The sequence below is a fragment of the Mirounga angustirostris genome, unplaced genomic scaffold (assembly GCF_029215605.1).
Source record: "Mirounga angustirostris isolate CCGP_5_RB_7025 unplaced genomic scaffold, mMirAng1.0.hap1 SCAF_9, whole genome shotgun sequence".
NCBI classification, from domain to species: domain Eukaryota; kingdom Metazoa; phylum Chordata; class Mammalia; order Carnivora; family Phocidae; genus Mirounga; species Mirounga angustirostris.
The window spans coordinates 139,535,798-139,549,744 of record NW_026991717.1 but is presented as its reverse complement, the minus strand read 5'-3'; the positions used below and the strand labels follow the sequence as shown (position 1 = coordinate 139,549,744).

General features: G+C 51.6%; 2 protein-coding genes across 17 annotated transcripts in view; one reads left to right on the top strand and one right to left on the bottom strand.

Annotated features, from left to right (window-relative positions):
• The window catches only part of WDR25 (WD repeat domain 25), a 139,555-nt gene extending 128,843 nt beyond the window's left edge, over positions 1-10,712 (bottom strand). Inside the window, exons 1-3 of one of the 14 annotated variants that reach the window (XM_064571578.1) lie at positions 10,577-10,712; positions 9,552-9,766; positions 6,407-7,251 (exon numbers count right to left, since the gene is read on the bottom strand). In XM_064571578.1, coding sequence (XP_064427648.1) covers positions 6,407-7,213 — 807 coding nt within the window. In that variant the 5' untranslated portion in view covers positions 7,214-7,251; positions 9,552-9,766; positions 10,577-10,712. The other 13 variants (XM_064571575.1, XM_054513877.2, XM_045901519.3 and 10 more) reach the window with 13 other exon arrangements.
• WARS1 (tryptophanyl-tRNA synthetase 1) overlaps positions 10,671-13,947 on the top strand; it is a 31,657-nt gene continuing 28,380 nt past the window's right edge. The window contains exons 1-2 of one of the 3 annotated variants that reach the window (XM_054513879.2): positions 10,757-10,809; positions 11,627-11,797. The gene's annotated coding sequence lies outside the window, so the exon portion shown is untranslated. Of the gene's footprint in view, positions 10,810-11,525; positions 11,798-13,947 lie in introns of those variants that run through there. The other 2 variants (XM_045901523.3, XR_010405324.1) reach the window with 2 other exon arrangements.

The following is a 13,947-nucleotide window of genomic DNA, read 5'->3' as shown; positions in this document are numbered from 1 at the left end:
GCCTCAGCTTCCTTGTCTGTAAAGTGGGAAGAAGACCAGCCCTTGCCTCACAGGCCTGTAGCCAAGAGGAGCTGGAACATTTGGAACCATTCCCAATGGGTGGTAAGCACTCGGGGACAGTGAACTCTGTCCAGCCTCTCAATAGTACTCACTGTCAGAGGCCACAGAGCTCACAAACAGCACAATGAGACCCCCAATCTGGGTCTTCAGCCTCCAGAACAAAATCCTTTCCTTCACACACACGTGGGAAGGGGGCCTGAGACCCATATGAACCTGGCGCCACGCTAGGTGGGCGCCTCTCCCCTGCCCCCAGACTCACTCTCCTGGGCCTCTTCAGGTACGAAATTGCTCCTCTCCACGCTGCCGGAGGCCCAGACACAAAACACGATGAGAGCTGGCAAACTGCTGTCCAATTCATTTTCTTCTATCACATTTTAAATGTGATCAGTTTAGAGACACAGACCCCAGCCCCCCAGTACATGCCTTCCAAATAAATGTGCAGTTCATGAAAAGGCAGCAGGTAAACAGCTCAGTACAAACAAACCCAAAAACTTCTTAAATTTTAAAAGTATCTGTCTCAGGAGTACTGAAAGTGAACACTTGGGAAAACATGTATCTGTAGACAGATTATTAAAAGATTCACAAAAACAAGAGTTACATTAAGTTGAAGGATTCTGGGTGACTCATCTTTTTTCTAATTGTTTAACTAATCAATAAAAGAACAGGAGAATTAGGAACATGTTTCTCGGCCCCTCCCATATGCTATGCACTGCGCTGCATCTTCTCATTTCTTCTACATAGAAACAACCCTCATAGGCAGCCATTATACCCATTTTACCAATGAGAAAACCAGGGAATCAGAGAGGCAAAGTGATTTTCCCAAAGTCACACAGCTACCAAGCAGCAGATATGGAATAGGAACCCAAGGGTCTCATATAACAATAGCACTGATGCTTTGCCAATCTATTTAGGTTCCACTCACCAGACAGAAAGCCTTTAGCTCAAGCCTGGGTGTAAACCAAAGCCCATCTTACCACACCAGGGCAGCAGAAAAGACATTTATGTATAGCCATGTTCGCTCAAATACTGGCCATTTCAAAAACAAAAGCAGGTAATGATAGGAAACAACACAGAAATGACAAAGCAAAGTCTTAAATTTGAGACAGTCATAAAAATACATTTGGGGAAAGTTTAATAAGGTAGAACAACGCCCCTTACAAACAGCACAAAAGATGGGGTGGGGAGCAGAATCAAACCTGCACACTCTGCAGGGAGCCTGATTCTGTGAACACATGGGAATGGGGGTGGGGAGGTCCAAACCAGGAATGACCCCCAGTGTTAGTGAAACACTGACTCAGGGTTAGGATTACCAACAATTTGTTTTCTCCTTCAGTCTTCATATTCTCTGCATCTTCAAAGTTCTTCACAATAAGCTTTTATTACATTCATGATCAAAAATGAAAAGGTTCGTCTTTTTTAAGTATTATAGGGAAGACTTATTGAAAGAATTCCTAAAGCAAACCATTTTGTAAAACAAATGAACAGCACCTCATTCATACATTTTATTTAAAATCCTTCTGTGTTTCAGAACTCTGAGTTCTGATGCATGGACCGTGGTCCCTGGAAGCAGGAAACACGTCGGATGCTTGTGAGAATGTGCCCGGTGCCTCGCAGAGGGCTCTGCACCTGGGGCCGGTGGTGAGGGCCGCCTGTGTTTGGTTGAAGCAGGCCACGTCTGTACTTTTTCCAAGGGCTTCAAAGTCTGAATCCTACCTTTACATGCAGTGGGTATTCAAACGTGTTGAGCCAAATGAGGACACAGGGAAATAAAAAGAGTAGATAAAAGGGTATCCTTGCTGCGATTACAACTGTGAGAAACATGCGTGCTACAGACAGGGGCATGAAGGGATCATCAGGAAAGAAAACAGAGCATCAGTGCAGAGTTATGAGTCATTGTTTTATTTTACTTAATTTCTCCAGCTGTAAATTTTTCAAAACTAATATAAGCATATTTTACAGCTCACAGAACATTTAGAACATATTAAAATAAGTATCTTTCCACTGTAATATACCCAATTGAAATTTATGAATTCCAAAGCTACATTTTAAGGAGATGAAGGAAATGGCACTTCACGCTCTTTAGATTAATCAGATGGATTGTGTTGTTTTTCTCTTGATCAGAAAAGAAATCATATTTCAGTAAATGTTACCTTGAATCAAGGATTCTTTCACATTCTAGAAGCTTGAGTGAGCTTATATTAAGTCTTACTGTGCCCCCTAGTGGCAAATAAAATCTATGCACCTAAGAGACCATCCTTTCCCAAAGGCTGGAAATAAAATCCAAAAAAATTTTTTTAATCTTTACTGATCACTTAGCATGTACAAAACTTTGTGCCAGGTGCTACGGAAAATACAAAAATGGGTCTGGCACAGTTTCCATCCTCAAGAGGCTCAAAATCTACAAGGTGTGGCAGATACAGTTCATGGCTACACAGGCAGAATGAGAGGCCACTTCATGGTAAGGAAGGGACGAGACTCCTGGGGAGAGCAAAACTGTGAGCACACGGTGAGTGACAACTATGTGCCAAGCACCGCACAGAGAGTCCACATCCAACACTGGTTCTTCTCCACAAAAACCCAGCCAGGCAGGCACAGTCGTGTCCACCATACATACACCGGCTGAGGTTCGGAGAAGTAACTTGCCCAAGATCACACAGCCAGTCTGCCGCAGAGGGAGGATTCAAACTAAGTGCTGTGACCCCAGCCCCCAGGGTCTTCCTTCCCTCCTGATGCAGTGGGGCTCAAGAAGGCACTCTGGCAGAGTTTAACCAAAAGACAAGGGGAAACGCATCCTAGGAAGGAAGCACAGAGTTGGGGGGGGGCGCCCTGTCATACCCACCTCTTCTAGCTCTTTCCCCACTGCACCGTCTGCTCTCTACCCAGGACTGGGCTACAGGGAGCCAGGGCTCCTGCCGGTGCCCACAGCCCCATACTCACTCCAGACTCAGCATCCACAAGCCTCCCACTGCCCCCTCCACCTCATAGGCCCCCAAGATCTGCCGCGTCACCACCCTCTGACCCCAGGGAGGGGGAAGAACACCATCCTGCCTGGGGCTGCCAGCTGCACACCAGGCTACACATGCACCTGAGGCCCCAGCGAAACCGAGGCCTCAGCCAGGACTTCCCTCCCCGGTTCCCAGCCCTGCTCCCACCTAGTCCCCAATCAGTTTGCCCATCCCAGCTCCTCCAGCCCCTGCCACACATTCTTCACACTGAAAAGGTGCTCAAAATCAATTTGCCAAATAACTCTGTCAATAAAACTGTCAAAGATCTTGCGCACAAGCAGGGAGAGAAGCAGAGGGAGAAGCAGGCTCCCCGCTCAGCAGGGAGCCCGATGCGGGACTCAATCCCAGGACCCCGCAATCATTACCTAAGCCGAAGGCAGACACTTAACCAACTGAGCCACCCAGGCGTCCCAACTGTCAAATATCTTAGAGCAGTGAGGATCCTGGCCCAACCATTTGCATATATGGCTTATTAAAGCCCTGCTTTTTCAGGACCCCACAGGAAGGAGGAGGTCAGGAGACACTGACCCCAGCAGCCATGACGGCAGTCGCGCCCTGTCCCTGGACCACCTCCAATGCCACCTCCGCAGCCTCGCCATGAGGGACAGACAGTGAAGTGGACAGGGCTCCCTGGAGGCTGCCAGGCCAAGCAAGAGGCCGGTGCACACATCACCTGACGCACACACACCACCTCCTCGGAAGGGCAGGCACAGCAACTGCACCCGGCCCCACTGAGGGCAGTTCCACAGCGAACGGCCCAGGACCCAGGTCTCAGTGAATCACTCCAGGCAAGGCTTTCCTATGCAGTCCTTCCGCCTGAGCGCCTGAGCAGCTTCCCAAGCTGGGCCAACTGCGCCCCCTTCTGGTCACAAGGTGTCACAGCTAGTTGGCTGATGCAGGGTCCCCTCCAAGGATACGTCCGTGCATCCCCAGTACATAGCACCTAGCACACTCATCTACTCCACAAACACCCACTACACGACTGAACACACACAACACCCAAATCAATGGCTTCACTCAGACGTGCTCTGTTTAAAAACTATACTACAGCGGGGATGCCCCTGCTTAGGAAACCTAAACTTGGCGGGCAAAAGTGATCCAAGCAGGGCCCACAGAGCACCTCCCTGATGCTGGGTGCAAACCAGTCCTCACAGGGCTCCCAGCCTGCCCCTCGCCATCAGGAGGCGCGACCCTGCAGATGGCGGGCAGGTGGCAGGCATCCACTAGGGCATACCTGCTGCCCTACGTCCCTCCACCTGTCTCTGCCCACAGCAACCCAGCCTGTCCTTTGACATCTCCTGGCAAGGCGCCTCCTCCTCCAGCCTGTGCTGCCAACATCTGCCAGACGGCCCCCTCCCTGCAAGGCCCTAGAAAGGTGCTGCCCATGCCCCTCAGGTGGCCCACCTGTAACCACACTACCCCCCACAAAAACATGTGCCTGGCATTAGACTGGGTGCTTCAGACACACACGCCTGGGCACTTGTCCCACCTGAGAAGTGCCAACCGTAGGTCTCATCAGCTTGTTTTATCAGGGAGGAAACAGAATCTGAGAAGTTAAGTGTCTTGCCCAGGGTCACAAAGCTGTTGGGGATGAAGCCAGACCCCGAGGCCCAGATCACTCTAACTCCAGCCCATATCCAGGGCCAGCCAGACACGGCCTGGCACTACACAGGCCCCACACGGGCCCACCAGAAACCCTCCAGACGTGCTCCTGACCCAAGGGCCCAGGCCCCACTCGGCCCTCCACGGGCGCAGACTCAGGAAGGAGCGCGGAGAAGCCCCAGCACTGTGGGATTGAACCACGCATGTTTCAGTACACACCATGGACACGAGAAGCCTCCTGAGCAGACCTGAGCCCCCACCCTCACCGAAGCCCAGCGTGCAAATCCCCAGGCTCCACACTAAAGGTGGAACATGGCACTGTCCCCGCACAACTCCATTAACCTTGCCAGAAGAGAACACAGACAAGTCGATTCAGGACTCAAAGTGGCCACTTAAAAATGATACCCAACAGTTTAGCTCATTTCAAAGCCTTCACCGTATTTAGGCTTCCTTTCTTCATTTCAGAAAATGCCTCCTAGGAGAAAAGCCCAAAACATAACTTGCAAATACAATGTCCGGGGCAGGATAGTTCCAGAACTGTAAGGAAAACAGACGGAGTAAGCTGACATTTACCGAGCACCTGTGGGGTACCTAGCTCTGTGCTGGGGTTTTGTAAGCGTTTTTCCCACATGACTACGATTATGCCCTTTACAGATGAGACACCAGACTCGGAGTGGGGCCAGCTAACCAGCTGCTCCACAGCAAAGCTGGATCTGCAGCCACGTCCCTTCGACTCCAAAGCCATGTTCTTTCCAGGAAGCTTTGGTTCAGCTCGCATTGACTTGGCACCTACTACATACAGGTGAGTTGCTAGGTGCTGAGGAGTGAGGAGGAGGGACAGAGTACAGCCCAAAGGGCTGGAGACAGGTTACAGGAGGGATGACACACGCGCTATGCGACACCCCTGTGCACGTGGGGACTGCTTACTCCAAGTCTGTATGACTTCAGTAGCTTTTAAAATAAATAAGTAACAATGAAAAGAGTTTCTGTATGAACCGGAAGTCCTCCACAGGGCATCCACAGCCATTCCTGGTCTGGGCCCTGCCTATTTCCGCAGCCTTGGGCCCCTCACCCCCCATCAGGCCCCTCAATATTTCCCATGCTTATGGCCAAGAACATCCTTCCGCCCCATCTCAGCCCCTGCACCAAGTGAACCTTCCCCTCCTTCTGGAAGACTTCACCAAGCCCTTCCAGCCTGGGCTGCTGTCCCTCCCAGTGGGTTCACGGTTCCTGAGCCCAGGGCTATGAGAGCCTCTCCTCTTGTCCACAGCCCCTACCACACCACATGCCCTGAAGCCAGGGATCAGGTCTGTCTACCTCTGCTCGCATGGCATCCAACACAGAGCCCGGCACAGAGCTGGCGTGGCTCAACACTCCACGTGGCTCACAGGGGCCCAGGATTTGTTCTGAGCCTGCTTTCCTCTCCCTCTGACTGCCCTCACTCAGTGACCTCATCCCCCAGGGCTCCAGTGTGTCTGCACGTCCTCAGTGCCCCCATGAGGGATAAAGACTAGCATTCTCTGGTGGCCTAAGCAAGGCAGCGTCAGCAGGGAGGGGACAGAATGGACCAACAGTCCAGGGTGGGTCACTGAGAACACACTCCTGAATGCAACAGGGAGAATTACAGAAATTCCCAAACAGAGATATTCAGCACCCCTACCTCACTGTTGTGAAAAACAAAACACCCCAGCAGTTTACTTCTAAGAGTCCCTGAAAAGGCAGCATCACTCAAGTCTTACCTTGAAGGTTTTATCCATGGAAACTGAGAGAAGCATGTGGCTCTTAGCAAAGACTGGACACCACTGAATGCTGTTGACAGGGCCCCTGTGGCTTCTCAGGTGGAAGAGCACTTTTCTGGGAATTGTGGTTTCTTTATACTGACTGTCCAAATATGGCTGAATAAACTCAGAAACTCTGGGGGCCACACAGAGAGGGGCCGGGGCACGCCCTGCAGATGGACCCTGGGCCTCCACATCTTTATTCTTGCCAGTTTCTGTGCTTAATGCCTGTGACTGTCGTAGTCTTTTCGGGGTGTAGGGCACGATACAGTCCTCACACCTTTTCCTCTGAAGGGAGTTGCCACTTTTATCTGGGGTTTCAGATTTGGTTTGGGCACAGAAGGATGGTTCAGGGGAGTTGTAAGTTCCCCAGGAGAGTTTCACCTGCCTAAAGCGGGCAGCTGCCAGGGGCACATGGCCAGCTGGAGCGTGGCTGGTCCACAGGGAAGGTCGAGGAGGCTTATCTGTGGGGAAGGTGACATCAGGCTCCATCCTGGGCCACTGTAGCCTCTGGCTAGGACAAGATCCTGGGTCACTTCTCCAGAGCCGAACCAGTGGGAGACAATGGCCAGCAGGGTCTTCACAAGAACCATGCTTTGTGGGCAGTGTTGCCCCTTCTGTCACACCTGGGGCTTCAGATGCAAAATCCTGCCCAGGAGGTTTGACCACATCAGAGGTGTCTTTCATCTGGCTGACAGCATGAATACTTCCCACGGACTCAGTCTCAGCCTCTGACTCCGAGTCATCATAAGCCACCAATGAAGCCATTGAAGACAGTTTCTTGCAGTCCTTCAAGGACAAACTACCTGAGACCAAACAAAGTCAAGTGTCAGAAAATACGCATGGAAGAATACTTACCACTGTGTGTCATTAAAAGAAAACATGCCACCCAGCGAATCCACGATTGGAAAACTCTAAGAATAAACACATTAAAAAATGAGGACTTTTCTATACACCAGGCATAATTAGAAGATTTAATTTTCGGGCGCCTGGGTGGCTCAGTTGGTTAAGCGACTGCCTTCGGCTCAGGTCATGATCCTGGAGTCCCGGGATCGAGTCCCGCATCGGGCTCCCTGCTCGGCGGGGAGTCTGCTTCTCCCTCTGACCCTCCTCCCTTTCATGCTCTCTGTATCTCATTCTCTCTGTCTCAAGGAAATAAATAAAATCTTTAAAAAAAAAAAAAGAAGAAGAAGATTTAATTTTCTTAAATGAAGACTATGGGATATCTGTGAATAATTTAAACAAAAAATTAGCAAGATCTGTAAGAAGAAAACTAAAATTTTATTGAAAGACATAAGAAAAGGACCTCGCTAAGTGGAGACTGGATGCCTGGACAGAAAGATTCAGGATTTTATTTTATTTTATTTTATTTTATTTTTATTTTATTTATTTATTTGACAGAGAGAGACAAAGCGAGAGAAGGAACACAAGCAGGGGGAGTGCGAGAGGGAGAAGCAGGCTTCCCGCCGAGCAGGGAGCCTGACGCGGGGCTCGATCCCAGGACCGTGGGACCATGACCTGAGCCGAAGGCAGACGCTTAATGACTGAGCCACCCAGGCACCCCAAAGATTCAGGATTTTAAAGATGCCTTTTGGAAGGTCAATTTAGGCCTTTGAGGGTAGGTCTGAAAATACTAAAATGGAAAGATGTCCAGAACCCACCCTTACCTTCACCCTCCCCTTGGTTCCAGTGCCTCCTTTACCCCCCGCCTAGATATCCCATCTCAACCACAAGCCAGTTGGGGAGACAGACCCACTACACAAGACCACGGCATTCGAGGCACCAGTCCCAATTCTGAAGGTATGGTCCAAATCTGCCAGTTTCACCCCAAACACACACACAGCAGTGAATTTCCTCTTTCTAAAAAATTCTTCCTGAAAATTCTGAACCATCATACACGATAAATTGCTGCCAACTAGTTTCTGGAAAGAAGTCCTTCAGTCTGCAGTTCAAGCCTGTGCTCTGAAGAGGAAGTACAGTCAGGAGGAAAACGAGGATGCCCAGCACATCCCGGGCAGCAGAGGGCGTGCTGGAGCAGCACTAATAGCCACACACCAAGTTCTGAGATGCCCCAGGCGCCCTACCTTAGCGTACCACAGAGCCCCTCCTCCATGTATGTGGGGTCAGGTCAGCACCAGAGACTCCCTCTGGGTCCCTTGTTAAGCCACTCAGCCTATCACCCAGCTCTTTCCCTAGAGAGTGGGTTTCGCATCCCCTGGAATCCAACCGCCTCACCCCGTCCACACCTTTCCCGCAAAGGGCACCCATCGCCTGAAGGGCTCCATTGCTTAACACGTTACGTCATCATTCAACAAATGTAGTCTCCCTCCTCCAAAAATCCCACCACCACCCCTCCCCCGCAGCCTAATCTAGGCAGGTAACACCTTCCATACACAAAGCCATCCTCTAAATAAAGCTTATATAATGGACTAATTATAAACGAGCGGACTGTGCTCTGCAAACAGTGTGGCATTTCTTTTTTTTTTTTTTTTAAAGATTTTATTTATTTATTCATGAGAGACAGAGAGAGAGGCAGAGGGAGAAGCAGGCTCCCAAGGAGCAGGGAGCCCGATGCGGGGCTCGATCCCAGGACCCTGAGATCATGACCTGAGCCGAAGGCAGACGCTTAACCATCTGAGCCACCCAGGCGCCCAACAGTGTGGCATTTCTGTTCTCTAAATACTTAGCCTGGTCCTGCTCAGACATCTCACCTGTCTCAACTCCCGTACACAGCACCACACCCCACAGCATGCCATTCCTTCCTGTCACGGGGAACCCACCAGGTTCCCCCCACCAGGGTGCCTGTTCGTGCTCAGCCATTAAGATGGATCCCCACCCACCTAGTTGTCTGCAGCACTTGACTCAAAAGAGAGGCCAATGGCCAGAATTTAAAAAGAGGTCTACGGTGGGGTGCCTCGGTGGCTCAGTCAGTTAAGCGTCTGACTTGATTTCGGCTCGGGTCCTGACCTCAGGGCTGTGAAATCGAGCCCTGCGTCAGGCTCCGCGTTCAGCGCGGAGTCTGCTTGAGATCCTCTCCCTCCCTCTCTCTCTCTCAAATAAGTAAATAAGATAAATTATTATTATTCAGCACTGATGGGCTACTCACCACGCCCCACAGCAGGCGCCAGGAACACCGCAGCAAGCCCCACGGTCAGCGATGGCCTGCGTTCACCACGCTCACATGCGCTGGGAGGGACAGACCACAGTCGAGTGAAACACAGGGCGTCAGGGAGTAAGACGTCCCACGGAGAAAAGTAAAGCAGAGGCGAGGAGAGGTGGCAGTCAGCTTGGCTGCAGTTTCACAGGGACCTGCGGGCACCGCTGGGGAGGAGGGGAGGGAGCAGAGGGGGTGAGAGGCCCTGGAGGAGGAAGCCGACAAAACCGATCAAAAGGGGCCAGAGAGGCGGCGGCAAGGGTGACTCGAGGAAAACGGGCAAAAGACGGAGAGAGCGGGAGCACCCGGGAACAACGGAAACTGCAGGGGGAAAGTGTTTGCTGCCTTTCATGTTTCTAAAGCAAATGGGGGGGAAGGGAAAGTCCTCATGGTGGGGGCGGGGACCCAACCAAGAGGAGGAGGTAAGGGCGCCGCAGACACGAGCGCGGAACGGGGGAGCGGCGCGGCGAGTCACCAGCAGCCAGCGCCACGACGACGGGACTTGCCGTGTTTCGTTCACTGTTTGAGCCCCAGCGTCTAGAAATACGTGTGAAACGCAGCCTGGGCCGGGGGGGGGGGGGCACCCGGAAAGTAAAAGAAACGGAATATTCTCCTTCAGCAAACACGGCCTGATTACCTACTCCGTGCCAAGCCTCGTGTTGGGTCTGGTGTGTACAGAGATTAAACGCAAAACACGGACCCTGCGCCGGAGACCGCAGACTGAGGAAGGCAACCAAGAAGAGGCGACCAGGGATGGGTTTTGAAGGATGAAGAGAAGTTGGCCGAGCTGTCAAGAGCGGCAGGTAGGGCGGGCCCAGAGCTCGGCGCGTCCGGAAGGCAGCAGCGATGAAGGACGGGCGAAGGACGGTGAAGGGCCCGCGCTGACGGGCGCCGAGCGCTCGGGCCGCCCCGCCGCCGCCGCCGCCGCCCGGTCTCAGCCCCCTCCCGCCCACGGGCCCGCCGCTCACCACACGCACCGGAAGCGCTCCGTCCTGCCGGAGGCCGTCCGGTCCGCACCCCGCACCCCGGGTGCGTTCCGCTGGTTCCGGGGCCTCCAACCAATCATCCGCGGCCTCCGGCCCGCCCCCACGCGAACAGCCAATGATGGGGTAGCCGGGCCGGAAGTTGTTCCGGCCGGAGGGAGTTTCCACGGACGTCCAGGAGGCCGCCCGTAGCTGAGCCGGCGGCGCGGAAGGGCCCGGCTGGGCCGGTAAGTGGGGGGATGAGGGAGGGCGGGAGGCCGGGGCGGCGCCGGACGACCTGGCTCTTCCGCCGCCGCCTCCAGGCGAGGGCCCGGAGTATCCTCCTCAGAGCCCGGCTCGCTGCCCGCCGGGTTCTGGCACCACGAGGGGCGTGGAGGCTGTCACGGCGCCCCTCGCCCCCCTCCTCCGAGCGCCCGCGTCCCCGTCTGTCGCCCACTCCCGCCGGCACCGACCCTTCCTCGTCCCCTCCTCCTTCCCCTCCCCCAAGGCGAGAGGCCCCCACTTTGAACGAGTGTGTGCCACGTGCTGGGGGCTTTGCCTATAGTATCGCACTCAGTTCCCTCCGCGGTAAAGTCAGGAGGCTTCTTTATGCCCATTTCGCAGATGAGGAACCTGAGGATGAGGCAGAGAGGTGATGGCACTTGCCCAAGGTCTTGACACGAGAAAGCGCCCAAGCTGGGATTGAAAGCTAGGTCCGTCCGACCCCAGAGCTCCTGCTCTTTCCACTGCATTGCGCTGCCTCGGTGAGCAGCTGCGGGGAGTTCACAGCCGCCTTTCCGCCTTCCCACGACTACACATAAACAGTTACTCACACTAATGCAGAGGGTGGGGGACGGGAAGAGGGTGGAGAGGTTACATGGAGGCCAATCTGGAGTATGGGGCGGCTGATGCAACGACCGGCTAATGGCTCGGTCTCCACCCGTCCCCCCCACACCCCCACCCAGCCCACCCCTGATTGGACAGCCTCACCAAGGAGGTTGGTCAAGAATCCCAAGTGTTTCTGAGAAACTAAGTAATTTATAAAAAATCCCTACGTGCAAATAGCTGAAGAGTAGGGTAAACAGGAAAAAGGAGAGAAGACCTTTTTCTAAAAAAGAAACTGAAAGAAACAGGGGAAGACTATAAAAGAAGACCTCTGGCTGCTCGGGGCAGTCTCAGCCACTCAGCTGCCCAGCGTGACCAGTGGCCACGTCTGCAGTGCCTCCCACATCCTGGGTATGTATTACCATCTTCACGAGGCTTAGATCTCGTTGGAATTTTTACCAGCCTTTTAGCAAAGCACTGAAAACCTTGGTTTGGGGGGCAAGGGGTTGTGTCTCTTAGAATCAGGCTGTTGTGCATTGTGTTTCATCCCGTTGACCCGAAGCTCAGGTGATTCACAGCTTCCAAAGGGAATGGAGATACTCGGTGAGCAGTTGCCTCTTTGGCCCTACAGCTCATCTTGCAGCACCTTCGAGTTGGCTCTCACGCACGGTTTTCACTGATGAGGCCTCCTTATATACTCAACATCCTAACGTGTTAGCTTTCTCATTGTCATACACAAGAGTATCTTAGGCCTGGCTTCATAGAAGTTCGTGTCTTCGCCTTTTAAGATAACATGGGTTTTATCATTTGAAGGGAAAAACAACCTTTCTTTTCAGTGTTTAACAAAGAAAAGGTGGACGTAACCTGTCCCAAGGTTTGAAGTGTTAAAGGACTCCTTGCTCCACAGAGGTCGTTTTCTTGTCTTCTGGGGACTTGACCATCCAAAGACATTGTCACACATGCTGTGGGGCCTGGACGTGAAAGACGGTATCCCACCTCCTGGTGGTACTCCAGGCATCCAGAAACAATGCTCTTTCCGGCTGCTCTAGAATTGGCTGTTTATGCCCCCTTTCCCCAAATTGTAGACCAGTGTATTCTGATCTGTGAGATGATTTCAGGATGGCCCAAGTCATTGTCGTGTTCTGTTAAATGGTTCTATAATTCTTTCTCTTCCCCATTCCGAAACCACCCAGTTTCTTCAAGTGCCTGTTATGCTCTTCCAGAACAATGAAACCTTTCAAAATGAGCACAAGATTAAAGATCTTTAAAAAGAGGAATTGAGAAGTAATTTTTAAGAGCCTTTTAGCTTTCTCTTTAAAGGTGCATTAGGATCTGCCATGGATTATGAAGTTTTGCTCTAACTCCCAGTACTTTTTTCAGAGGAGATGAGTTAACTCCATAGATTACAGCTTTGTTTCTTTGTTTTAGATTTTACTATTTGTTAAGTAGATAAAACAGCTCTCCTAACAAAGATTCAAAGCTCTATTTGCCCTTTATGCGGTAAACACTAAGACAGTCGTTCATAGAGTTTTTGCACCTCGGACCCCTTTGGAAAAGTAACCTGGATACTCTGCTTAGAACCGTGCACATACCAGTGTGTATGCAAACTGTTGATGTCATTTCAGACATGCTGAACTCTGGGTTAAAAACTTCTGAAGTTAAATTTCATTATAAAAGTTAACAAAAAAATAAAGGAGCATGTCGACTAGACGCGAGGAAAAAGGAGAGGAGACACACGAAACGGGGGTAAATGGATGGGCGTGTGAACTAAGAGATTCTGTTATGTTTTCCTGTTTGTTTGGTTTTTTTTAAGATTTTATTTATTTATTTGACAGACACAGCAAGAGAGGGAACAGAAGCAGGGGGAAGGGGAGGGGGAGAAGCAGGCTCCCCCTGAGCAGGGAGGCCGACGCAGGGCTTGATCCCAGGACACTGAGATCATGACCCGAGCCGAAGGCAGATGCTTAACCATCTGAGCCACCCAGGCGCCCCTGTTTTCTTGTCTTTCAAGAGGTTGCATCACATACACATACACACATGCACACAAAATTTATCATGTGGGTGGTTCCCATGCAGTGTTTGCCTCATGATCATGAGAGTGAGGAGACCTTACCTGCTGTTCCCTCATCAGATTTAGCTCCCGTGTGCTTTCAAACGGAATTCTGCTTTGGGAAAACATATTTTTCCCTACAACATGGACCCTAGGTACAGGCCCCATTCGTCTAGCTGATCCTCTACAGTTACCGGCTCCATTGCAGGGGGAGATTATCTGTCCAGGGCATACCCAGTTATTCTACCTGGTCCTTTCTTTAGGAATTTTTAAGGCTAATGCTTTTGGTTCTACTCGCAGACTTCAAAACCTTACTGCTGTCACCCATTGCCTTGTATGCCAGATACTACACTTTTGGAAGGACAGGGATAAATAAAAGAGAATTCCAAAGAGAGCGACCAAGACGGTAGGCAGATGTTAGCAGTGGGTTAAAAAACTAGACTTGGGGTGTGAGACCTGGAGAAGGCACCATGTGGCTTCTACCTTAAACTACCTTAAACTGGAATAAGCA